This window comes from Vanacampus margaritifer, chromosome 10 (assembly GCF_051991255.1).
Source record: "Vanacampus margaritifer isolate UIUO_Vmar chromosome 10, RoL_Vmar_1.0, whole genome shotgun sequence".
In the NCBI taxonomy this organism is placed as follows: domain Eukaryota; kingdom Metazoa; phylum Chordata; class Actinopteri; order Syngnathiformes; family Syngnathidae; genus Vanacampus; species Vanacampus margaritifer.
Window position 1 is genome coordinate 16,942,664 of NC_135441.1, and position 24,739 is coordinate 16,967,402.

The 24,739-nt window shown below is 39.7% G+C and overlaps 1 protein-coding gene and 1 long non-coding RNA gene across 2 annotated transcripts in view; one reads left to right on the forward strand and one right to left on the reverse strand.

Moving 5' to 3' along the window:
* LOC144059290 (uncharacterized) overlaps positions 1 to 16,331 on the forward strand; it is a 28,067-nt gene extending 11,736 nt beyond the window's left edge. The window contains exon 3 of the long non-coding RNA XR_013295620.1: positions 15,545 to 16,331. This is a non-coding gene — a long non-coding RNA (uncharacterized LOC144059290). The remainder of the gene's footprint in view (positions 1 to 15,544) is intronic.
* Positions 3,468 to 24,739, reverse strand: part of LOC144059289 (A disintegrin and metalloproteinase with thrombospondin motifs 2-like) — a 117,157-nt gene continuing 95,885 nt past the window's right edge. Inside the window, exons 6-23 of the mRNA XM_077578269.1 lie at positions 24,570 to 24,726; positions 22,994 to 23,099; positions 22,762 to 22,905; positions 22,039 to 22,171; positions 20,977 to 21,006; positions 19,837 to 19,950; positions 19,575 to 19,720; positions 17,572 to 17,744; positions 15,700 to 15,833; positions 15,498 to 15,621; positions 15,108 to 15,188; positions 14,858 to 15,021; positions 14,614 to 14,770; positions 14,396 to 14,531; positions 13,171 to 13,378; positions 12,363 to 12,492; positions 11,027 to 11,113; positions 3,468 to 7,760 (exon numbers count right to left, since the gene is read on the reverse strand). Coding sequence (XP_077434395.1) covers positions 5,566 to 7,760; positions 11,027 to 11,113; positions 12,363 to 12,492; positions 13,171 to 13,378; positions 14,396 to 14,531; positions 14,614 to 14,770; positions 14,858 to 15,021; positions 15,108 to 15,188; positions 15,498 to 15,621; positions 15,700 to 15,833; positions 17,572 to 17,744; positions 19,575 to 19,720; positions 19,837 to 19,950; positions 20,977 to 21,006; positions 22,039 to 22,171; positions 22,762 to 22,905; positions 22,994 to 23,099; positions 24,570 to 24,726 — 4,419 coding nt within the window. The 3' untranslated portion in view covers positions 3,468 to 5,565. The remainder of the gene's footprint in view (positions 7,761 to 11,026; positions 11,114 to 12,362; positions 12,493 to 13,170; positions 13,379 to 14,395; positions 14,532 to 14,613; positions 14,771 to 14,857; positions 15,022 to 15,107; positions 15,189 to 15,497; positions 15,622 to 15,699; positions 15,834 to 17,571; positions 17,745 to 19,574; positions 19,721 to 19,836; positions 19,951 to 20,976; positions 21,007 to 22,038; positions 22,172 to 22,761; positions 22,906 to 22,993; positions 23,100 to 24,569; positions 24,727 to 24,739) is intronic.

Here is a 24,739-nt window from a genome sequence, read left to right on the forward strand (position 1 = left end):
AAAGTAACATTTATCGCACACATACTGTCCCAAAAATAAATAAACAAATAAATTGAACACTTTCCACCTGAAGCAGTGAGAAAGAACTAAAAAAGTCATGATAGGATGCATTCGTCTATTGCTAGACAGTCAAGCCTGAAACACCTGTTGTGTATAAATCATTTTCAATTCTTTTCATCATGTTTGTGATTCTCGTGGCATCCCGTGACTTCTCATTCAAAGTGTTTGTGCATCTCTCGGGGGCTTGATTGACCTCCGATAAGTCAGAGTCAGGCCCTTTTGTGACTATTTATGGTTTTATGTGGACCAGTCACTGCAAACAGGATTTGCCTAAAGACATTTGAGCACACAGAGACAACACATGCGTGCAGGCACATGACTTAAGGCATGCACGAGTCCCCATCAGCCAGGATTTATTTAATTTTTTTTAGATTTTGGTTTGTTTGTTTTAAACTTGGAAACCACAATTTGTAACAAGAAAAAAACACATTGAACAAGTGAATAAGAATGTGTTATTATGTTAGTGGGCATTTCCTGACAATTTTGTCATCACAAGTCATGGTCTGCAAAGAGCTTCCACAGCACCAGAGGGATCTCGTCCAAATATATTGGTCAGCAAAAGAGTACAAACAATACATAAAGTTATTAAAATGACTGTAGGCACTCATCATCAAGTGGGGAAAAAAATGTCACAACAGAAGTGGAAATTCCCCGAAAATTTATTAAAAGAGTAAAAAAGAAGAATCATTACTTTTATTAAGACAAGGTTTGTTTTTACCTTATTGTCTTAAAAAAGAAAAAATATATACTGCTCAAAAAACTCTAAACAATTCAGGAAACACTTTGTTCCTTGAATTTTTTTGAGCAGTGTATAAACTATAGAACAAGATTAATGTATATAAACCAAAAACAAAAAGAAAACTGGTCAGGAGTGGTTGCCAGGAGGCCACCGGCAACATTGAAGGAGCTGTAGAAATTTCAGACCAGACACTTATGTTTATGGTTATGTACTCCGGTTATGTATTTCTGGACTAAAGTCTTAGAAAAACTTTCCGCTATTTTGGACTGTAGGATACCTTTATCTCCAAACTTGTGTTTGCTAGGTGACCTAACAACAACTGACTTACCACATAAACAATTTCAATCTACACTTGTAGCCCTTACTATCGCTAAAAAAAAAAATATTGTTAATTGGAAAAATAAACAAACTCTGAATATCGACCAATGGTCTAACCTCCTTATAAATCACATTTTAATGGAAAAAATATCTGCCTCAAATAAAAACCAAATATCAAAATTTATAGAAACATGGTCTACGTATATAGAATTTTTTAACCTAATTCTGGTTACTTAATTCTGTCTGTTAGCGAGAGCCACTACATCGTGATAACTTACATTGATGTTTCTGCATTTGGCAATTTATTATTATATTATATTATTAGTATGGGATTTTTTTTTAATGGGCTTTAGGTGAACTGATAAATACACACACGCACACACACACGCACGCACGCACATGCACATGGTCACCCACATACAAAAAAAAAAAGTATATATATATATATATATATATATATATATATATATATATATATATATATATATATATATATATATATATGTATATATATATGTGTGTATATGTATATATATTTAAAAAAAAACAACATTTTTATTATTTATTTATTTATTTATTTGTTTTTTAAAAAAAAGGAGAGCAATGATGATGCCAAATCGAATGAACAATACTGAGCTCTCCTGGAAAAACAAACAAAAAAACAAACAAACAAAAAAAAAAAGAAGAAATTTCAGACCAGTACTGGCTGTTTAGTTGAACACCCATCTTCTTTAGCTTGGAGCTTTGGGGTAGGGTGCAAAAGTGGAAGCCTTATCATACAAAGCAAAAAACATTAAGGCTCAAGTACAGAACACACTTTAAAACTCCAAGTCCTCAGAGGATTTGGATGGCGCTCAAGAAGTAGGGGTTACTGGACTGACCTTTGTCACCAGTTCTTCGAGTGACCTTTAAGGCAGAATTTCTGGGCACAGAAGTGGCTCCATCCTGCTGGAACAGCTGAAGATCGCTATCAGGCTTAATACAGAGCTTGCTGATAAGCTAATTGTTTGAAACACGTGTGAAACACACGAGACATGGAAAACAGGCTGGATAGGGGTACTCGAGGACCAGGGTTGGGAACCACTGGTGTATCGCACCATTTTCTGACGACAAGCTTGGCCATATTCGGACGTACTCGCTGTTAGCACTCTGAAATCACTCCCCCATCGGATGGACTCACCATTATTTTTTGCTTCGCCTTTCTTCAGTCGCTTTAGTTGTTGTAAAGGCCATAGGTCACATTAATGGTGTAAAACGTTAAAAAAAAAAAAAATATATATATATATTTTTATATCACAGTAAAGGGCATTTGGATTGGGGTGTGTAGACTTTTATATGCACTAACTGTACGAGTTTCACTGTACATACACTGATATTTGAGACCCATGACAGTGATGACACATAGAATAGAATAGAACGTCCACATTTTCGCAATAAACTATACTGTCTGTTACGTGAGCCACATTGATTCGAAGGCGAGTTCCAAGACTTGAATTTGATGTACCTGATTCATTTACCGTTGCCTTCAACAGTTTTTACCTCAGGTTGAAGTCTGTTTTTGCATTCATGTTTACATCTAGCCATTTTACAGCAAAGGAAACATGCTGCAGTGTTATGGACAACTGTGATTGTGCAAAAGCTGCATTTAGAATTGATTTCCTATCCTCCTCCGCAAAGACGTATTTGTTGAAAAAATAGCCATGTCATTTGTGCAACCCATGAAAATGGTTAGGTCAGTTTACCGACAAGTCACACTCTAATCCCAGTAATTCTCTTCTGATATTATTTAAATAACAAAACGAATATGCATAAGATTAAACTATTCAGTGAAATTACAACATAGCAATGGAGGCTATTTATAACGTGTATGAAGAAAAGGAGCATCTTTTTTTGTTGGTTTAAGGGTGTATTATTGTTAATGTTTCATGCCATGTGTTGTGTAAAGTGCTTCGTTAGAGCTGCAGCTGTTGTGGAGGCACTATATTAATAAAGATGAGTTGAGTTACTTCGCCTCTTGCTCTAAAGTCAACTATAATAGGACACCTGCGATCCCAGTTAACATAAACAGTGGGAGAATGCATGGATGGATGAATGGATACACTGTATATGGAGCGTGGAACTATTTGATGACGCTAATCAGATCTGATTGTCCCTAACTAACTCAAACTGGATTAAGCAAGTGATGGTTTATATAACTATGGCCATTACAATTATGCAAACAACTGACTCGTTATGCTGATGTTCCACATCTGGGCTGCATGAGTGACATAATTGTATCCAACATTTTTAGTGGTGGAAATAATCAAGAATGAAGAGACTATTACATAACAAGAATCACTCAACGCGGATACATTGCAAAATACCACAGGCATTTAAAACTTTAATAAATATTAAACATTACGTTCTTTTTTATATGTACAGATATCGTACAGAAAAATCTGTCGGTGCTTCAGCCGATGCTTCCAGTTGGAAATATATGAATAACTTAACTTTGAAAGCATAAATCCAAAACAACCCTGAAAGGGTCTATGTTGACAAAGCTGACAAAAAGACTTAAAAAAAAATGATAACGTTATATTATCTCTATTTTTCTGTACATCAAATCATGAATCAGGAACAACACTTTTAGCACCACTGACAACAAAATATCAAAACTGACTGACCAAAAACATGCCACAAACTAATTTCACCCCTCATGACTGAAAGGTGACATGGCCTTTTTTAATATTTGTATACAAATAACTGAGCCAAGTCAAATAGTGTTCAGATAAGTGCGTGTGGCGCTTTGTCAAACAGAGAGACTTTGTGTGTATACAAGTATTTAAAAAATCAGTTTTTCATAAAGGTCCCCTTTGAACTTTTTCCAGCAATAGCTTAATCTTATGTAAGTAGGAAGCACGGTGCGTCATATACCTTACCAGTTGTTCGTATCGTAACTTCCTGAGAAATGAGAAACCTTTGCACATGCAACTTTGGGAAAGGCAACATGAACCCAGGTAGTTTTAAAATGAGTGAACTGGAATGTGAACTTGTGTTTGTGCAGTATTTTCAAAATACCTGTATGTATACGCTACTCAAATTTGCAATTTTTCGACTAACCCAATTGAACTTTTAATGAATTAGATTCATTGCACTTGTTATTATCACTCAAGGGGAAATTAATCTTACAGTATTTTTGCAACTTGATGTTCTCTTACAGATCTGATTGCAAACATTTCCAAGATCGTCCACTTCTATGCCTTTCTGTGACTCTTCCAGTCTCTCCGTATCTTTGTTGCAGCCTGCTGATGGCACTCTGAGCAGTGATCACTTGAATCTGGATACATCCAGTTTTGAAGCCTCACAATGGCGAAGTATCAATTGTTAGGTGTCAGCTTGGTCTCATGATGTCAAAAATGTGAACAGCATGAAACATAATGCTTTAAAATGGAAGTCAACCCCAAATATGTTGTATGTTACCTCACTAGTCTAAACATGACGTTCTGAATAATAATATGTTTGTGGAATATGAATTCAGCAGCAAAATCCTCCTGTTTTTAGCAATCTCAGGTGGCCATTTTGCCGCTTGCTGCCGACTGAAAATGACATCACAGTTGCTCAAGGCTTAGTTAACGACCAATCACAGCTTGACTTCAGAAAACAGGTGAGCCTTGATCGGTCGCTACTTGAGCCCTGCACAACTAGGATGTCATTTTAAGTCGACAGTAGCAAAATTGCTGCAAGAATTGGCACCCGTTTTGGGCTGTTAGTAATCAAATTACTGTGTTTAGACCAGTAGCTGCATACATATTATTGTAAAGAGTTTTATTTGGGTTGCCTTCCCCTTTAAATACTACTTCTAATTACACCATAAACTTTATTGGTCTATATATTGATCAAACACTGGTTGTTTGCCATTCAGTTCCTGTTTTGAAAACAAGCTGACTGAACAACTGAACAGTTGGACATACACGTTAAGTTAACCTGTAAAGGTTCATCCAGAAATTTTACCTGAAAGAAGAATATCCCCAATTTTTTTTGAGTAGTGTATATGTACAGTAGTTTCACTGCAGTTGTACATGTTCTGTTCTTAGTGTTACCTTGAGGTATGGTTTGTATCATAATATCAAATGTTCTGTACATTTGAATTCCAGGTGGTACCGAGTTGCTCCTTGAGTGCCAGTATCAATAGTACCGATATATCAGTCCTCATCAACAGTTCCTGAACATGATTGTGGATGATTTGGACGAGTAACAAGTTTGCTTTTATAAAGTGCTACTTAAACTAGATGTGTGTTTCTGCTACAGTTTCAGATTTTTTTTTTTTAATTGCAAAGAAACTGTTTTCCAATTCACAATAATTCTGTCTCAATAGCAGTCTAGCAGTTTTTGGTTTGCAGCCCAGATAAAGGCTATTGCGGCAGCTCAGTCTGTAAAGGCGTTTGTCTCTATAAGAGAACTGACGTGGTCTATCGCTCTGCATGGCCTCTCTTCATCCTGAGCAGAAGGTTTCGCTTCTCCTCCAAAAGCTCCTGTATGCGTTTGTTCCTGGTCTTTTCCCGGAAGTTAACACGACGCTTCGGGATCAGGTTGTTCTGCGAGATGTCATTGTCCCTACCGGTATTCCTGTTGAATAAGATGTCGACGAAGTTGTTCTCATTGTTGTCTTTTAGTCCTTGCTGGGGCGGGTAAGTCGTGCTGGGAAGGGCTGTGACGACGGGGTTTGGCGTTGCCGTGGCGGCAGGGATATTCACAGGGACGTACTCGGAAAAGTCGACCCAGGAAGCCAGATCGGTTGCGTCCTCGTTGTTAATGGTCGGAATTATCACAGTCAAGTCGTCATCTGGCATCGTAGCGTCACCGTAGGGCACCGTGACGCTCAGAACGGCTCCGCTGCTGGCAACGACATCCCCGCTGCTGATTATTGTGGCGTCTGTGTACGGCATGTTCCCGCTGGGAATCGTGATATCTTCAAAATTGCTCGGTGTTGTGGTTCCCAAATGAGAGTTGTCGTCTGGAAGCAGCAGAGCTTCATCTGTTGTTGAGTTTTTAGTGATGTTTGTAATGTTGACTCTGGAGTCAGCTAGAGGCAGGTTTGCAGCTGTGCTATAGAGGGAGGAGGGAGGGGGTGGAGTGGAAGAAACATACTCTCCGGTTGACTCGGGGCTTGTGAATGGAGTGGCCCATGTTGTGGAATATGAAGCTGTTGTTGCAGGTATTGTTTGCTCTGTGATGCTATTTTGTTGAACCTTCATTGTCTTTTTCTGGTAAGTTATCGTTTGTTTTTGCTTAATGGATTTTGAGTTTTTGGGGGGAATTGGCTTATTTTTGGGAGTTGGCTTGTCTTTTTTATCTGAGTGAGACTTTTTTGGGGTTGTCTTTACAATCTTTTTTGGCGCAGTGTGAGCCGGCATAGTCTTTTCCTGTGTTGTGATAGCTGGTTTAATCATTTTGGGAGTTGAGTTGGTAGGTTTGATCTTTTTGGGAGTCGTTTTAGTGGGTTTGATCTTTTTGGGAGCCGTTTTGGCAGAGATCGTCTTTTTGGGAGTCGCTTTGACTGGGGTAGACTTTTTAGGGTTCGTTTTGATTGGTGTAGTCTTTTTGGGAGTTTTGATTGGTGTAATCTTTTTGGGAGTTGTTTTGATCGGGGTTGTCTTTTTGGGTGTTATTTTGATTGGGGTTGCTTTTTTGGCAGCTGGCGTAGTCTTTTTGGGAGCTGTCTTAGCGGTGGTATTCTTTTTGGAAACGGGTTTGACTGGTGTTGTCTTTTTCGGAGTTGTGGTTCCTTTAGTAGTCTCTTTGGGAAGTGTGTTTGAAGAGTTATTTTTTGGGGGAAATGTTTTGACAGTGGTTGCCTTTTTGGGAGCACTGTTAGTTTCTTTAGTCTTTTTATTGAGTGGTGTAATCTTTTTTGGAGTAGTACTTGTCTTCGGTTTTGGATTGACCTTTGGTGTGGCCACCTTTTTGGCAGTACTCTTTTCTACAGTCTTCTTTTTTGGCAAATTCACTTTTGGGGCCTTTTTCTTTGGCTCCATATACTTTTTAGGCTTAGATACCAGTGGTGTTTTAGTAATGTTTGCTGTTAGATGGATGGCTGGAGTTAATTTTGTGGGAGAGTCAGTGGCAGTTATAGGACTTGGATTAATTGTAGTGCTCTGTGGTTTTGGATTTAGGCTCTTGTCTATTCCTGGGGCAGGCACAGGAAGGGGTTCCGCTGTCGACCTGGGGAAGTCTGTAACAGCTGATGCGGTTGCCTCTGATAAACTGAGTGGAATTAGAGAAGATGTGGAAACTGCTTTTGGGTAGGTGGTTATCTGTTCTGTGATACCGAGTGAACGCAAGGTGGACTGATGGATCGGAGTCATGAATGTAGGAGGATGAGTCATGTTCCAGGAGTTGGTGGCGGCATCTGGAATGACAGTCACTACAGCTTCAGTAGAGTGGGTGGTGGAGGTGAACAAAGAAGTGAGGCTAGTGGGTGGATGAGCTGTGACGGGGGACTGGGTGGAGGCCATGGGTGTTGATGTGGAGTTGGTTTCAAACTCTGTGACTGTAATATTGCTGCAAGTCTTGCAGCATAGACGCTGATAGTCTGGTAGAAAGCAGTAGCGGTTCAACACCTCCATACGGCAGAACACAGAGCGGTCTCCATGACAACGGCGACCTGTGAAAGAAACAAAAAGATTGGTATATTTGATCACAAGTGTATAGTTTGTATGTATTGTGGAACATTCCAAAAAAGTTACATTAAGCATTAAATGCATATTTGTGTATCAGACATGCGTGATTGCGTGTAGGAAGGCGAGTGTGGATCCACACCGTGCACAGAACAGGTGTAAAGCCGCGCCATTAGCAGAAGATGCAGGGAGGAAGAAGAGGAATACCCCGAAATGAAGAACACTGATTAGATTAGTCCACAGAAGCTGAAATGGAAACGTTGCCAGTCTAGTGGTTTCAGTGTTTCCACTGTCTGCCTGTCTGATTGTTGTCCTCCAAACACATCTGATGCCTAATCTGAATAACACTTCAGAAAAGCTTTAGCTGTGCTCCACTTTTTAACTTTGTTATACCATGCCAGTAAATGTGTTATAGATATGTAGATTAAAGATGTTCAATACCACTTTTATTCAGAATGATACCAATGAGTAGTCACCGATTACTAGTACTTTTGATACATAAAATCCCCCCCCCCCCCCCACACACACAAAAACAAAACAAAAACAATAACAGATAATTTTAAGAAAGACATACAGTATATCCCAATATAACATTTTTCATTAAAATTGCATGAAGTATCGGCCTGATACCGACACCTGGTATCGGTACTCGCCCATCCATGATGTAGAAGTCGATGACTAATGAGAGAAAGGGGACACTTTTCAAAACATTTTTATTGATACAACTTTGCTGTTTGAGAATGACAGGAACTTAAACAATGAGATGTACGCCCGCCTGCTCAATATATAGATATATTCTTTTCTTAAGAAAAATAATTCAACTGTATCGAAAGTTACAAGTTCACAGTCACTTTGGTAAAACACTTCAATACTTGGAAATCAACCAATCTGGTTATCGACCGAGAAACAAAAAAGTAGTAGTACATAAATGATATTTGCTGTCAAAATGAAATCCGTGATTTCCATGATGATGTAAAAACTGGAATGGCACATTAAGTGTCATATGAAACATTTACAAAACATTAATACAATTTCCCTGATAAATCAAAGTGCATATAGACGCAGTGCACATAGTCCATCTGAATGTTTCTTCAACGTTAACCGAACGTTGGCCAGCCCCACGCAGCAGGCCAGTGAAGCCACAAAACAGTTACCCATAGTATAGAATATTATAGAAGATAACAGTCATGAACATTATTAAATACAGTCAACACCAATGTTATATACAGTATCGCACTGCTAGATCTGGCTTGGTCTCTTATAGTCCAACTCCAGCAGAAGGAAACCTTGGATAGCTGGCTACATAGTCACAACATAAATATGTGATCACAATACAATGAAGTGTAAAGTCTGAAGTGTTTCTGTGTCATTTTTTTTGTTGTTTTTTGTTATAAGGTGTAGTATGTGTCTATACCCTAGGCCCTTTGTAAACCCTTCCCTGTAGTCAGACATTGGGTCCAACATCTCCTTGGTAGGTTTGACGGTTGGCGGGTGTGAGTTTAAGTTGGTTTGAAGCTGCCTCTATTCCAAGTGAAACTTTGAATGAGTAAAGCCATCTCTTTCACAGATAAATGCCATTACATTCAATCCAAGATAAGGCATTGTTCATGTGGTTAGTGTTCATTCCAAAAAAAGGAAAAAAAAAATGATACCACCGGACGCTCGTGAAATCAAAGTTTATGAGGTATTTCTGTAGCTGATCGAAGGGTGGAGAAGCCCAAATGCAGACGCACACACGCATTCAGACTCACTTCCCTCACGAGTATTATTACTCGATATTTCCTCCATGCTAGACAAACGTGCACCCACTCGCGCACACGCAACAAGCAAAGGATGCAAATGTGGATGACAAAAAGTGATCGGAGTCTTAAAGCAAACAAGTGAGGTGAAAATAAACTCTTAAGAGAGAAATGGAGAGGCAACTAACTGACCAAGTCCTGCATAATATACGTCTAACCCCCCCACCCCAAACAACTTACCTTTATTAAAGATTCTTCTATGTTCATGTAAAATCAATAATTAAAAACAAAACAAAAAACATAACAGTCGGGATCTGAGCGATCAATAGCAGTCCAAAGGTTTGAGGCAAATAAGCTACAGCTTATTCATGGTAAAACATAATTCATATTATTGTTATTCATAGAGGATTTAGATTTATAGGTATATATATTTATATGAATACAAATATATTTATATGTATTTGTTTAAAGTCTGCAAGCACAAATAAGCTGCATTTATTGAACTTTAGTATAACAGTCAAAGAGAGGATGGCTGATGATGAGGTGAAATGGGGAGCGACCACAAGTGGTCAGACTACCCTGTTTTGTTTTGTTTTGTTTTTCTCTGTTTGTTGTTTGTTTTGAATCATCAGCCTTTGCTTTAAGGATATTCACCTCACAGTTCCCTATCCCAAAACTCAATAATTGATGTCACTTCCTGTCCCTGTGCTGAGTTCCTGTTAATCTGAGAATGGAACGTGGAATGAGACGCCATTCTCATCCCCGAATGGAACCAGGATGTGAGATGAGCACTTGAGCAAAGATGTCCTCATTGTGACAAGATCACATTCACAATAAAGCTTTCGTATATATTTTTTAAAAACTTGATTTTTTTTTCTCTATATAGATATTTATATACCTTTTCTGTTTATGTTCACATCTGTTTCTTCTCACAATGACAGTGCGCTATGAAAAAAAACGAGCACAACTGTATCCCCCAAGTGGTAACCCATGACAACACGCAGATAGCTCGCGCAAAAACATGGCTGCCAAACGCAGGTGGAGGCCCTCTGCACGCTCTCTTTGACACTCTCAGAAAAAACCTGTCGGCTTTGCCACTTGGATCTCCGTCTCAGATGTTTTTTTTTTCTTGATCTTTTGAGTTTTCAACTGGCCAGCGGTTACAACAACAATGCTCCACACAGGAGATAGAGATAGCAAGAGAGACAGAGCAAGAGAGAACCAGCTTGCACACACAGGAGCCAGAGACCTCCCCCCAGTCAGAGCCGTCTCAGAAACGTTGCGAGAGAGGGAGAGAGACAACACCGGCCCCCACCTCCCCCAAAAAGAGAAGCAAAAGCTTTGCCGCTCGCTCTTGAATGCGGGCACAGGCACAGGACGTAGGGGAGGGGCTCTTCAGGGGGCCAGCTGGGGGCGGCCCTGCTGAGACAGGAGGACAGAGATGGGGAGAGCCCAGCGGAAAACAGACATGCCGCTGTGGAGGCCGGGCTGGGAACTATAGAGGGAGGTTTTACGTGAGGAGCTCTTGTGGTAGTTGGAACTGGGGCGGGACAGCCACTGGATCAGGATGTTGCCGTTCTTGTTCAGGTCTGATGGGCCCTCTGTCATAGAAAGAAGGAACTCGTGTGAAGGAAATGTGTCATGTTTATCAACTAAATCCAAGTTAAACTGATATGACAATTCACAATGAAGCCCAAGTGTTCTCCGATGGCATCGATAGTAAACAAACCCAAACATCTCCTTTGACCGTGGCAAGAGTGATTGTGAAAACCACGCATGCAAGGAACACGGACTTTTTAATTAGATGTACGATAAAAATGCTATTTTAATATCGACAAAATAGTTTGTGAAATACGTACTTTTAATATTTTTTTCATTTTTGGTAATACATTTCTCAATGTATAAAAGATCCATTCAATGACAGCACATAATTGTTGAACAAGAAAGAAACATGTGGTGCAAGAACTGATTTTGTGCATTTTTTTGCAAAAATTACTTAAAATTGTAATATTATTGAGAAAACACGTTTGTCTTGCATATCATTCCAAATCTTCCCAAAAAGATTTTTTTAGTATAAGACTCAGTGTAAGCACAACTAAGCCATATATGTCATCTAGTGGTGATTGATAATATTGCAACTTAACTACACTCGACCCTGCATATTCGCAGTTCAGCACCCACGGATTCGCATATTTGAGGATTTTTTTCGCCTTTGTTTATAGTTTTCAATATTTGTTAATTTTTTTTTTCATTGTTTTTCTGGGGTTTATTTACATATTTCCTTCTGTTTTTATTTATAATTTTTTTTGTAGGAAATGTATATTGAATGTTCATCAACGTTTTTTGAAGATTTTTTAGGGGTTTGTAAAAAAAAAAAAAATCAAGTTAAAAAAAATAGAACACAATATTCTGTGGGCCTTGCAAAATGTGTCAAAATCCAGTAAAACAGCCGGGAGCGAAGGGGGTTTGCTTTAGTGAAAATGGCTGGGAGTATTTTTTTTGTGTAATTTTGACAATTGTTGCAACTATTTTCTATTTCTTATTTTTTCCTGCCTTTTATGTCTGCTGCGTCATTATGATTGCCTTGTTGTATTTTGTGTGTGGGACCCCCTCGTAAACCGGATGTTGCAACAACTATTTTAAATTGAGGTCCGAGTCTCTGTTGTGTCAGAGCTAATGAACTAATTTGCTCCCAAAAAACGTATAAATACGTTCTATTTTAAATATTACCATGCTCATAAAGACGTATTTATACGTTTTGGGGAGCAAATGTTTTTTTTTATGCTAGAGTTGGCTGATAAAACTAGAGCAACCGGAGTTCTGAAGGATGGAGATTTTCTTGCTACTCACTAGGACATGGATTCATCCGACACATTTTGATGATGTCGGGCTTGCTGTCCAGACACAAGCCGATGGTGTTATCCCTGGTGTGGCACACAACCTGCCTCTGCTGAGTGCCGTTACCGCAGGTCACTGAGCACTGCAGGCACAAATTGAGAATATCCGTGAGCTGAAGTGTCCTTAAGCAACATACTCAACCCCCAGTTGTTTACAAATGAATGCCCATTTATCATTTCAATACGCAATATTGCTCATTGAAAGATTTCTTATTAACTCATTCACTGCCATAAATTCATTAAAGAAAAGAAAAAAAAGATTATTAAAAATTTGGGGCGACAGGCGATTACAATTTGTAATTGTAATTAATCGCATGACTTCACTAATTAACTCACGATTAACCACAAATTCTATATCTGTTCTAAATGTACAATAAAAAAAATTCTAGCTTTTTATACTCTTGTTAGCAAAAGTGGATTTTTTTTTAAACTAATAGAAAGAGTTAAAATTACTTGTTGGCGTCTATAGCCGTCAATGGCAATGAATGAATTCTAAAAAAAGAAAGAAAAGCTTATTAAAAAATTGGGGCGTCAGGCGATTACAATTTGTAATCATAATTAATTGCATGACTTCACTAGTTAACTCACATCTAATCACAAATTTTATATCTTTTCTAAATGTACAATAAAAAAAATCTAGGTTTTCCTACACTTGTTAACACAAGTGGAAAAAAATGTTAAACTAATAGAAATAGTTTAAATGAATTTTTGACGTCTATAGCCGTCAATGGCAATGAATGAGTTAATGTTTGCAATCATACCTGGGACCATGGTCCCACCCTCCACTGGGTTGGACAGGCGTGTCGGTTGCAAGACCTGCGGGTCTCCGGGCGGTCGTCGTTGCAATATTTATTATGGATAGATCTGGTGGTGTTGTCGTCCGACGGTTGGACACAGCTGACCAAGCGGACTTGCATCCCGGTCTTTCCACATGGCTTGCTGCAGTTCTGCCATTCACCTGTCACCCAACTGAGGAGAGAAAAGCGAATTTTTTAGGTCATGTGGATTGAAAACAGAAACATTTATAAATGTCCGTAATGCTGTTGTGGTAGATGATTTCATAATTGTAATCGTGTATAGCACTAAAAAGAGAACCAGTTTTTCCAGCGTGTCTGCATCATGTAGTATACCAGCGTAGGGTATATCATGAAAACATTGTTATTATTATTGCCGTAGGGGTTGGTGAAAGATTCAGGTTGGTAACCCGGTGGGTAGTAGGTGATGTCTGGTGGGTGCTGGATTTCACTTTCCTTTCTTTTCTTTGATCCTTCCTCGGGTCTCCTGACAACCTCACGACTCTAGCTGGATTCTGAAGTATTCGGTTTAGGTGAACGATATGGGATTTTGAATAGGTTTTAGGTGAATTAATGTGTACACACTCACATGCACGCACACGCACACACACACACACACAAACACACACACGCACATTCTCACGCGCATACATAAAAAAGAAAAATAGAGAAATAAAAGAGAGAGAGAGCAATGATGATGACATGTCGAATCGGTAAGATTACCGAATGAACAATACTGAGCTTTCTCTAAAAGAAGAAGAAAAAAAAAATATATATATATATATATATATATTATTGCCATAGAATTGGATACTACGGTAGTTCTGGTATTGCATCATGTAGGCTAGTGAAACATTGTGCACTGCAGTAAATGCCCCTCCATGGCGGATTCTGAGTTTGCAACCCTGCTATTTCTCAGATTTTTGTCATACAATAAAATTATAACTCTAGTTTGTTTTGCCCTGATTTTTTAAGGTGTATTTCCACTGTAGGCCACTAGATGGTGTATTTATTTATTCACTCACTATTATCAGTAGTAGCAGTATTAACAGTGCTCCTCAAAAATAGAGTTGAGTTGAGTAAGAAAGAATTGCACAGTTAAGTATTGTGTAGAATATCATTGTACGGTTGTCGGTGTTATACAGCACAGCCCAGTATAGTACTATAGTGTAGAGGGCATCATAATGCATACATCGGTGGAGGGCAGGGCTTCTGGTTGCAGTCTTGAATGTCTCCTCGAGGTTTCATATTGGACTTGTTACAGAAGCTCTTGTGGACCATCTTACTGTCAACTTTTCTTCTGCAGCCGTATCGCAGGTATCGTTTGCCTACACAAGCAAAAATTACTATAATGTGGAGAAGGGGCAGAATTGTGCAGGACAGGTAGTAAGTAGCCTTTTGTCTTTGTACCTCCACCACATGGCTTGGAGCAGTAAGACCATCTCTTAGGGGCCCACTCATAGGCGCTGTCCTCCACCAGAATGTTGTTTTGGATGGCAAAATCGCTGTCCATGTTCATCATGTACTTATAAGAAAAATTCACATCCTCATCCCCGTTTAATTTCACCTAGGGAGACATAGACATTTATTTTGACACATATACATAAAAATAAAAATAAATTCAGATGAGTGAATGACGGTTGTTGATATTTACCATAATCAGAATTCCATGTCTGAGGGGGCCTGTGGTCTGAATGGTCTCCCTGTCTTTGTCATTTTCATATTCCCACTCTATCCCCTTTTCTATGACTGATCTGGATTGAGGGTATTCATCTTCCCCATTTATAAAAAACAGTCCTGAAGCCACATTTTTCACAGCTGGCAAAAAATAAATAAAAGAGAGCAATTAATTACATTGGTGAACAGTGAAATGCATGCTCGCATAGAAAGTGTATCGTCAATACCAAAAGTGTGCAAGGTAGATTTCAGCTCTTGGATCAGCAAGTGTCGCGCACCTCTGGGAATTTCAAGAACTTTGAGGAAACCTGAAATGATTTTGAGGCAGTTAATTTAAGTTAATTTGGAATCTTACATGAAATCTGCTTGTTTTAGTCATTACATCATCAAATGTATTCTCCCAAACTTCTTATTTTTTTAAAATGTTGTTTCTTCAGAAAAGTCATCTCCTTCAACTAATCAAGCTCAAAAAGTGAGCAATCATATGCATCTGAGAACACTGTCAGTGTCACTATTAGTCCTCTAGAGGGCGACCTTTAGCTGAATATGGTTCAAAACAGAGGAATGAATCCAAAACAGTTGCTCTGATGAAACCCGACTTGACCCAAAGCCTCTACCTTGCTTCTTGACAGTACGTGTGATCGTATCCTTGAATGTTTTGCAGGTGGAGCTGTCCCCGCCACAAACGCCGCACTTGTCGTCCTGCTTCGAGGAGCCCACCACACCGTCGCAGCCCACTTTCTGCTCAGGAGGACACAGACTCGTTGAGCACCAGTTTAACGTGACCACATGAAGTCTTCCTCCTTTCTCCTCACTCACCTCACACTCGCCACGCACACACACGCTGTGCGGGTCCTTGTATGAGCAACGTGTGCCGTCCTGGACCATCCGCTGCATGAAGACCACATCCTGCGTCTCTTTGGCCTGGCAGTGCAGGTGGCAGCGTTTGTTTGCTGTGGGAGGGAGTATGTAACACATTACAAATTGTCATCCTGAATGAGCTTTAGACGAGTCAGCGTTGTTACGGTTTCATTGATATCTGTGTGTGACTCACATCGCTACCTCCAAGGACGAAACCTGGCTGTACAAGTGTACATGTTATAAGGATCAGCATGACTCCTTTATTGTGTTTAATACACATAATGGAGAGACCTTTGGCAGTAAGAACGTGTCAGAAAAAAGTGTGCAATTGTTGCACACTTACAGTATGTGGAGGATTAGAATGAAGTCAAGCTGTGCTACGAAAGCACTCTAAAAAACGCTTGTTGATGTATGTCTTTTAAAAATAAAAGTCAGGACTAGGACGCATGTATAAATATGTCACGGTCCAGGCGGTTCTTGGTTTATGATAGAGCCCCTTCCAACGACAGCAAGAGAACCAAAATTTGTATGTAAGTTAGAATACATCAAAGTCTACACTCTAAAAAGAGAATTGTTGAACCAATTTAAGATTACAAATTGAATTGTTGACCAATTTAATAGAATTGCTTCAATTGGTAACACATGATTAAATTATGTTAATCTAAAGGGAATATATTAAATTTAATTAAGTATGTGTTCATTCAACTTAATATATTCACTTTGGATTAATTTTGGATTAATTTAATATATTCACTTGAATTTAATTAATCCAAAATTAATCCAAAGTGAATATATTAAATTTAATGATGGATTAATTCAGGATTATTTTAATATATTTACCTGAACTAAATTAATCCAAAATTAATCCGAAGCTATTACCGGTAAATTGGTCAACAATTCAATTTGTAATCTTAAATTGGTTCAACAATTCTCTTTTTAGTGTAGGCCTGAACAATTTAGAAAAATAGTCTTATTGCATAGTTGTTGGGTTAACATTAGTAACATTAGATATCGGTGCTTGTTGGCGGGATTTGGAGGAGCACAAAAGCTCAACATTCAATTGCGCCCTTTGGCTCCAGACAAGTTCACATGCAATCTTTCTGTTGGCCTGGGGAAAAGTGAGTCAATCGTTTTCTAATAAAAATCCAAGTTCACAGCGGACTATCATTCCTCTTCACACACTATCTGTTTCTCGAGATGACAAGCCATGAATGGAATTCAGTTGAGATGCAGAAGAAGCAATTTGAGACTTGAGAGCCTTGCTCCCCCCAAAAAAAGAAGGCATTTAGACATAATGAAGAGAGAACAACTAGTTGCCAAAAGAGAGTGCTTTGATATAACAACAGCTCAACTTGTCTGGAGATGACAATCAAAATACCTGTCAGGAGGACTGTGACTCCTCCATTTAAACACCTTATAAATAATACAGAGTTATTTGTCATGCATGTACTGTAAGTGAGAGTCTTGTGTCCCTCTACAGAAAGTGATAGTAGCTACATGGAAGCAGAAACAGGTGCAGAAGGAAGGGGTCGGCCAAGGTCGAATGACATCAGGGAATGTGGCGGAGAGAGAAAGCGAGGGAACTGTTTTTTAAAGAGCTTTCCAAAGACACGGCGTGTTTTTATGAGAGGGTGTAGTCATACCTCAGAGCTTTACTCAATCACGGCCAGATGTGGATGACCATATCGGAACGTAACATTTATATAACCATCTAACGACCGCATTCAAAAATTATGTGTTAAGTCCGCTTTTTTTGGATTTTGTTTAACAGTGCATCATCGCTTCTTGACCACATGACTTCATCTTGCGAGGATGTGTGTGAATATTCACCCTCTGGGTGTTCATAGGGCAGCCACTGCTTGTTGCTGGGTTGTTCAAAACGCGGGTCCCAAGCGTGGCATTGCTCTGCTCGCGTGTCACTGTAGATGTCCTCGCACTCGTTGGTGTTGCACATCTGGAACTGGTATGTTGCCCCCACGCAGGTGCGGCCTCGGTTGGCTGGTCTGGTGGAAGGTCACATGATCTTAGATTGTTTTCGTTCATGGTTTGCAGCTAAACTTTTTTTTTTTTTTTTTTTTTTTTTTTGACAGTTATTGGATCTGTTTTAATGAATATCATTTTTCTTAGGATGTGAAATGTTATCAGCGTTGTGCATTTTCTCTTGAAAAGTTTTGTAGGTCTTTTGAGGAAATGTTGTCATACAAAACCATCAAGTTCAAACTTAAACTAACTGAGCATCTAAAAGTAACGTGGGTTTTGCCATGAACATGAAGATTTGAAATGCAAAAGCAGACTACCATCTTTCTGCAAATTTAGTAAAATTATTATTATTTTTTTAATTTCCGGTTTCCAAGAAAGCTAACATTTTGGGATGGGCGAGTATTGATACCAGGTATTGTATCGGGCTGATACGGGCCTTATTTCAAGATATCAATACTTGTGACGGCGGCTAAAAACAGATTAATTTTGATACTTTTAATGCAATTTTACGGAAAGATGCAATATTGAGATATACTGTATACAGGTCTTCGTTTAAAATGATCTGTCATTGTTTTTGTTGTTGTTGGGGGTTTTTTTTGGGGGGGGGGGATTTTACATATCAACTGTATTAGTGGTATTGGTACTTGGTATCGGTGACTAGTCAAGAGTCGATTACTATACTTGTAAGGTTTTGGTCTGAAAAAAGTGGTATTAAAAATCCCCTTGCACTTAATTCCGTTGTTCAACGCGCTACCTGTGTCAATCTATGGTCATTTTAGCAATTAGCAAGGCTTCTCTGTACGTCCGAACGATATTTGTCAAAAATATAGCTTATTCGCTGCCATGGAGGTGACTATTACTGACTTCGGAGTGACTCTGAAATGTTTTTAGCCACAGCAGTAGTCAACCAAATCTCGTGTAAGTAGCGCCAAGCTGTGCCTCACCGTCCGACTACTTGCGGTGGGCGACGTGAGCGATGCAGCTCAATGAAGCTTTTTGGGATGTCTTGGCGGTTGATTCTCAGTTTTTCTATTTAATGTGTTTTAATGAGACGCCAAATGCAAATTTTGCCTAGCACAATATAATAAGAAATCGCTTATTTCGAGCGTTCTAAGTACAATGCTTTGAGAGAAAATTTTTAGAAATTTCTGGCGCAGATATGTTTGTGGACATCCAGTACGTGATGGCATAAAAAGTATTAATTTCAGAAGTACCGAAAGAACGTCACTAGGTGACAGTATTGCTTTTATACACCTTTTATTCCCTCCTCGGTCTGTTTCCACAATAAAACCTCTGGCCTCTGTTTTTCACTCTACACTGTCTTCAATTAGTTAATGGCGACAGCTACTCCACCCATCACTTCTTATCAGAAGGTGGTGTGGGCATCTTTATCCGTATTATTACGTAATATGCTCATCTTCATTTACAAAGCCTAGAAAGGAAGCATGCCACTGTACATTAGCACCTCATTGACGTGGCTGTTCATTGCTTAAAATTCCCTGGATTCGATTGAATTTGGTACTGGTGACTGGATTACTCTTTGCTCTGTTTCTGTTCTCTATATGAGATATAGCAAAGACCATCATATAAATTGACGTTATTGCAAATGTAATGATCTTTCCACTTTGCATGTGCTTTTTATACTTGATTAATTCAGTGTGTTTAAATGCTTCTGAAAACTTTGCCTGTAAGTAAGGGTTTTCAAGTATTAGTTTTTCAAGCCAACATCTTTGGAGAATCCAATTTATTTATAGTCCCTTTTTTTCCCTTTTCCTAATTGATTCAAATCAAACCTTTGACAACTGTATAATCATGCTTACATTTTCCACAAAGATGACGATCTAATTCCATACCTTGGATTGTCACATTCGCGTGTGCGAAATTGAACCCCGCCACCACATGTGCGGGAGCACTGTCCAAATTCACTCCAGGAACCCCAGTTTCCATCTTGCTTGTAGATGTCAGCCGTCAGCCAGACGCAGTGACCTTTAAAACAATGCTGCAATACCAAAAAATGCGCTTAGTGACAGGCACGTGAGACAAATGATTTGTCTTCATCAGAACACGTGATGGCAAGTTGATAGGGAACGCGGTTTCTAGAAAGTCTCTCATTACCTTTCCATTTCCACACGTGGTGCCATCAATGGGCGGCCCTTTCTTGGTCTTGCAGAAGAAGGGATTTTCTGGGTGGCTGCACCACAGCTGCTTGCATGGGTCGAAGGTGCGATACTGCAGAGGACAAAGAGGGTCTTCTGCTTAGAATTAAATGGCTGGCATTTTGGATGAGGCAGAACATGTGAAGAATAATCACCACATAAACAACAGTAACCCTGCACTGTCACTTCACTTCACTGCACATTACGCTCCACTGAGAAACATACAGCCAATCATGCAAACGAAGCCAAAGGATGCACGAGAGAGACGGGCGGGACTCTCTAAATGAAACAACTTGTGGTTGAAGTCGCATGGGAGGTCAGAGGGCAAAAGAGTCAAAAGTGGCCTTGGACACAAAGAACAGGAACTGAATTCCCCTCGTTGTCTGATATAAACACCACAAATGTGTCTACAGAATAGTGTCTGAGGGGCCATGCTCCCCTACCACCTCTACACTACTCACCATGACCCAGTGGGACCCTCAGGGCCGATGGTGAGTCACATTTAATTTCCAGACTGTGGTAGATAATCATCAGTGACATCAGGCTGGAGGATCCTAAAATCTGAAGTGAAACATGGAAACACTGCCTCTGTTCTGGCTCAGTTCTCGTCCCACTTAATGGGAAAGACATCTTTCAAACATTTTCCACTCGTTTATAGAGTGAGGCAGTAGAAGGAGGTTCTTCCCGCTAGTACTGTAAGGATTTAAAGGATTTTTTTTTGTGGTTCACCTTATAGACCAGTGGTTCTTAATCTGGGTTTGATTGAATCCCAGGTGTTCGGTGAGTCAGTCTCAATGGTTCGGCGGAGGTCTAGACACACGCCCGACTCACATGATTCGTAATCAGTACCTCCAACAAGGTTAAGCACCACAGCTATTTACCATAAAATTAGCGTGGTTTGCATTTATTTGACAGGCATTTTAGAATCCTGCAGGCCAAAGTCCCCAAAATGACGATGGGTGGAACAGAGACAAAGTACAATTGCAACAAAAAAAAAAAAAGAACGGAGCAACATTTACAAACTTTCGGAAGACAAATCAAATGAAATCAACAAAAATACGAAGAGCCAAATGTCCTCGGGAAGGTGGGATTACCTTACCTGCGTTCCTGAAAGGCCTGCCTTTTGTAGCTGAAGGGAATGGGTTTGACAAGAGAATAGAGTGTAATCTAGCAAAGTGTGCAAAAGCTCCTGAACAAACCCTTTGTCAATCAAGCAAGCGTCCCAGGAGAGCGAGCGGCGTGTTGCAAGATCCTTGCAGTATTCTGAAGCTCGTTTACCATTTACAAAAAAAATACTTTAAGATGGCTTCATGTTAAACCCCTGCGTTGACAAGCTAACTATTGTATTGGAATATAAATAAAAGATTATCATTTGGATTTAAAAAAGAATAGAGAGCTATCAAAACCGATTTACCTGCTTTTAAGCAAGATATCAATCCCACCAGTGGTCGGGAGAGCAAAGAAGAGGACATCAGAAGAATGTGAATAGGCGTGCACTGCATATGTGAGCCTCATTCTATTGCAATGTACAGTGATCCCCCGTTTATCGCAGGTAATACATTTCAGATCAGATATGAAGAAACCTAAACAGGTTTTTCTTACGTATTAAAAATATCATCTTTAAAGGACATTGTAAGCATATTTGAACACAAAAACATTACATGCAAAGAAAATGCAGTAGCAATTTTGTCTAGCACCTTTAAGAGGCGGGACCTGGTGGTGTGGCATGTGACACTAGCTAGACTAGGTGTGAGCATCTGAGTGTGAGCTGTCGCCAACAACAGCAAAATAGGGACTTGCTCCTCTGTTTACAAGCTCTGACCAGAAATTCCATCGAGGAGGGAGGAAATTGACAAAGGAGTCGCTTTCAGTGTTATGAGGAACGAGGAGCAAGGAACGTTGCAGTTAAGAGACTTGAAATGAGCCCGCTGATGTCTGCAAAGTGCATCACAGACTGTGGCTCCCCTTTCCCACATGTTAGGGCATTAGATTGCGTATACTGTAAAACCGCACAAATGTTTAACCGCGATGTTGTGGGGGAACACTGTACATAAGATGCTAGCATCTACCCTCAAAACTGCTCTCGCAAAACAAACATTCTAAACTGAGTTCAGAAGAAGTGTTTTTAGCTGTGTTAGTTGACATAAGAGGTGTCTCTTACCGCAGTACACATGGTGTAGCCCTCACCAAAGTCGAACTTGCACTGTTCATTCATGGAGTAGTGCAAACCAGGAAGCTGCGGCAGCGACGGCCAGTTATGGTCAAAGGGGTCGTCACGGAGACAGTCATAAGAACTGGGAAAGACAAAAAAAAATCTTTTAAATTTGGCATGTCATGAAAAAGTAGAACAACCCTAAGTAGGTATATTTAAAAATAATATGAAAAATCAAGTTGTTCATGAATGCGGTGGGAGTTTCCATTGAATGACAGAACGCACGCTCTGCTCACCTGTCAAATGTCAATCAAATACCAGTACTAGGATCTGGAAAAATCTTTTTTGTACCTCTAGCCGTGACAATATATCCGGAAAGTTGTGGGACTTTCCCACGCTGCAACAACGAGGCGCTCTAAAGCAGCCACTCCAGCCAAAATCCTCAATCAACACACTGGTTGGACTTTTTAAAACATTTTCCCCACTTCTTCACTATTCTGTCTTCCTATGCATGACATGCGCACACTCATGGTCGACAACAGGGTGCTCTAAAGTGGCCACACCAGCAGACTATGCAAAGGAAAGATTCATTTTCAGGGGGGCAACATAGCTAAGTAGCTAGTTAACGAAATGTTGTGATTTCATCAGTGTGTTACTAGCACTGATTTGATTAGGTTTTATCTAAAGCAGTAAAATACATATAACACAATTTTTTTTGATTGAAAGTCTCACTGGAGGTAGCGTCCCAGCTCTTGCATGCTACACCTGGACCACTGAAAACGGTGGAAGGCAGCTTGAACCAGTGGGGCCATGATGCTCCCCATGTGCACCTCATCCCCACAGCGGTTCCCCTGACCGTCGTGCTCCATGCCCAGCCTGTGGCCAAACATTGAGAGAAACATGAGTGAATGGAAAGGGAAAGACGAAGCATGTATAGAGCTTAATGTTATGTCAATTTACTTACACATGTCCGGTCTCGTGTGCTACCACGAAGGCAGAAGAGAAACCGTCTTCGTGGTTTAAAGTGCAGCTTCTTACTGCATGGCACATGCCCGTCACGGGAGCATAACCTACACAACATGAACCAAAGTGGAAAATTAAACGCTGTATCAAAAATGGTCCATCACAATTATGATGATACTGTTTGAGCAGTACTGCTAGCAACACATTAATTTGATGTTATGCTATAGTTTTGCAGTGGTGTAGAACTGCACTGCGCCATGCCAAATGTTTCTTTTTTTTTGTTATATGTTGCCCCACTCATTTAGGTAACCATGATATTAGAAACAATTATCGCCAATTACAACTACAATGAACATTGTCAAACTCCAAAAAATCTCAGGCGATACGTTACAGACGACCCGCTACAAGTGAAATTCTGAAAGATGGCGACCATAAAAGCATTTTTAATAGATACTTCTCACCAGGTGAGGTGGCATGCGAGTGTCTGGGTCCGAGCTGTGGCCGACAGCAGCTGCTGTCATACCAATAGTGGTATGCGAGGTTAGTGGTATGTGAAAGAATCACTGCCTGTACAGTTCAAATGTAGTTGACTTTTTAATACAATATACTATATTGGAAATGTATCTTTAAAAACTGTTAAAAAACAAACAAGTACAATTTGTATTTAACTTTGAAAATCTTTTATTTCAAGGTACCAGTACTCGTTGCCAGTATTGGCAGCCCCTTTGTGACCATTTTATGATCAGAAATTAGAAGAATAGAAAACTGCTATTAATTTAATACAATTTTAAGGGGGAAAAAAAACAGTATTAGGATATTTAGGTCGTTCTTTAAAATTATCCGTCACTAGTACTCAAGAAAAAAAAAAGTGGTATACTAGTACTCAAAAGAAAAAAAAAGTGGTATTGAATGTGTTAATAAAAATCCTTTTAGGAACACTTTTGACCTACTATTGTATGCTACTGTATTTTATTGTTGGTCATTAAGGGGGTACTTGGAGAACTACCTATAAGTATTTTTTTTTTTTTAATGACTGGTACTTTGTGTAAAACGTTTCTACAATCTACTCTTAAAAGCCTAAAATGACATTATTTAAATGATACAAATTAGATCATGTGAATCGCTTGATTGTGTCAAATGATTAATACGATAACAGTGACTGACTTTTGCCCACCTTTTTATATGCAACGACGTTATGTCAAGTTCTGTCATCGACAGTATGCTAAAGCTAACCCCTAAAAGAGTCTCTGGCAATGTTCATCTCCCCGTGCGTCTTATGCTTCCTCTAATTGTGGAGCTCTTTCTGGCCCTGCTCTGTCTATTGATTTTCTGCTGCAGAAGGCTGAGCCCAAGGGCAGCTGAAGGGCTTGTGTGTAGCTAGACCACTGCCTTTAGACGCCGCTCCCTTGGGCCTTCCTGTTAGTTTGCACTCTGATGCACGCAAAACCACCAACCGCTAAACCCACAGTGCACTATGCCGCGTGACGCAGCGGAAGGAAAAGGTTGGGGTACTCTGGCTTGGAAATATGTTCGTCATATGACGTTCTGGAAGACTCCTATGCGTCTTCGCTCATTACCCTGCATGCCCGTGGGGCCGAATTCCTGCCGTGTGAGGAAGATAGCGTGGTCGTGATATTCGGCGTCGCCAGTGTCCTGCTTCTGCTGCAGAAAGGCCCAACGACACACATTCTCCAGACTCTGGGAAGGGTTGTGCAGCTCGATTAGAGTCATGGACTGCAAAGAGACA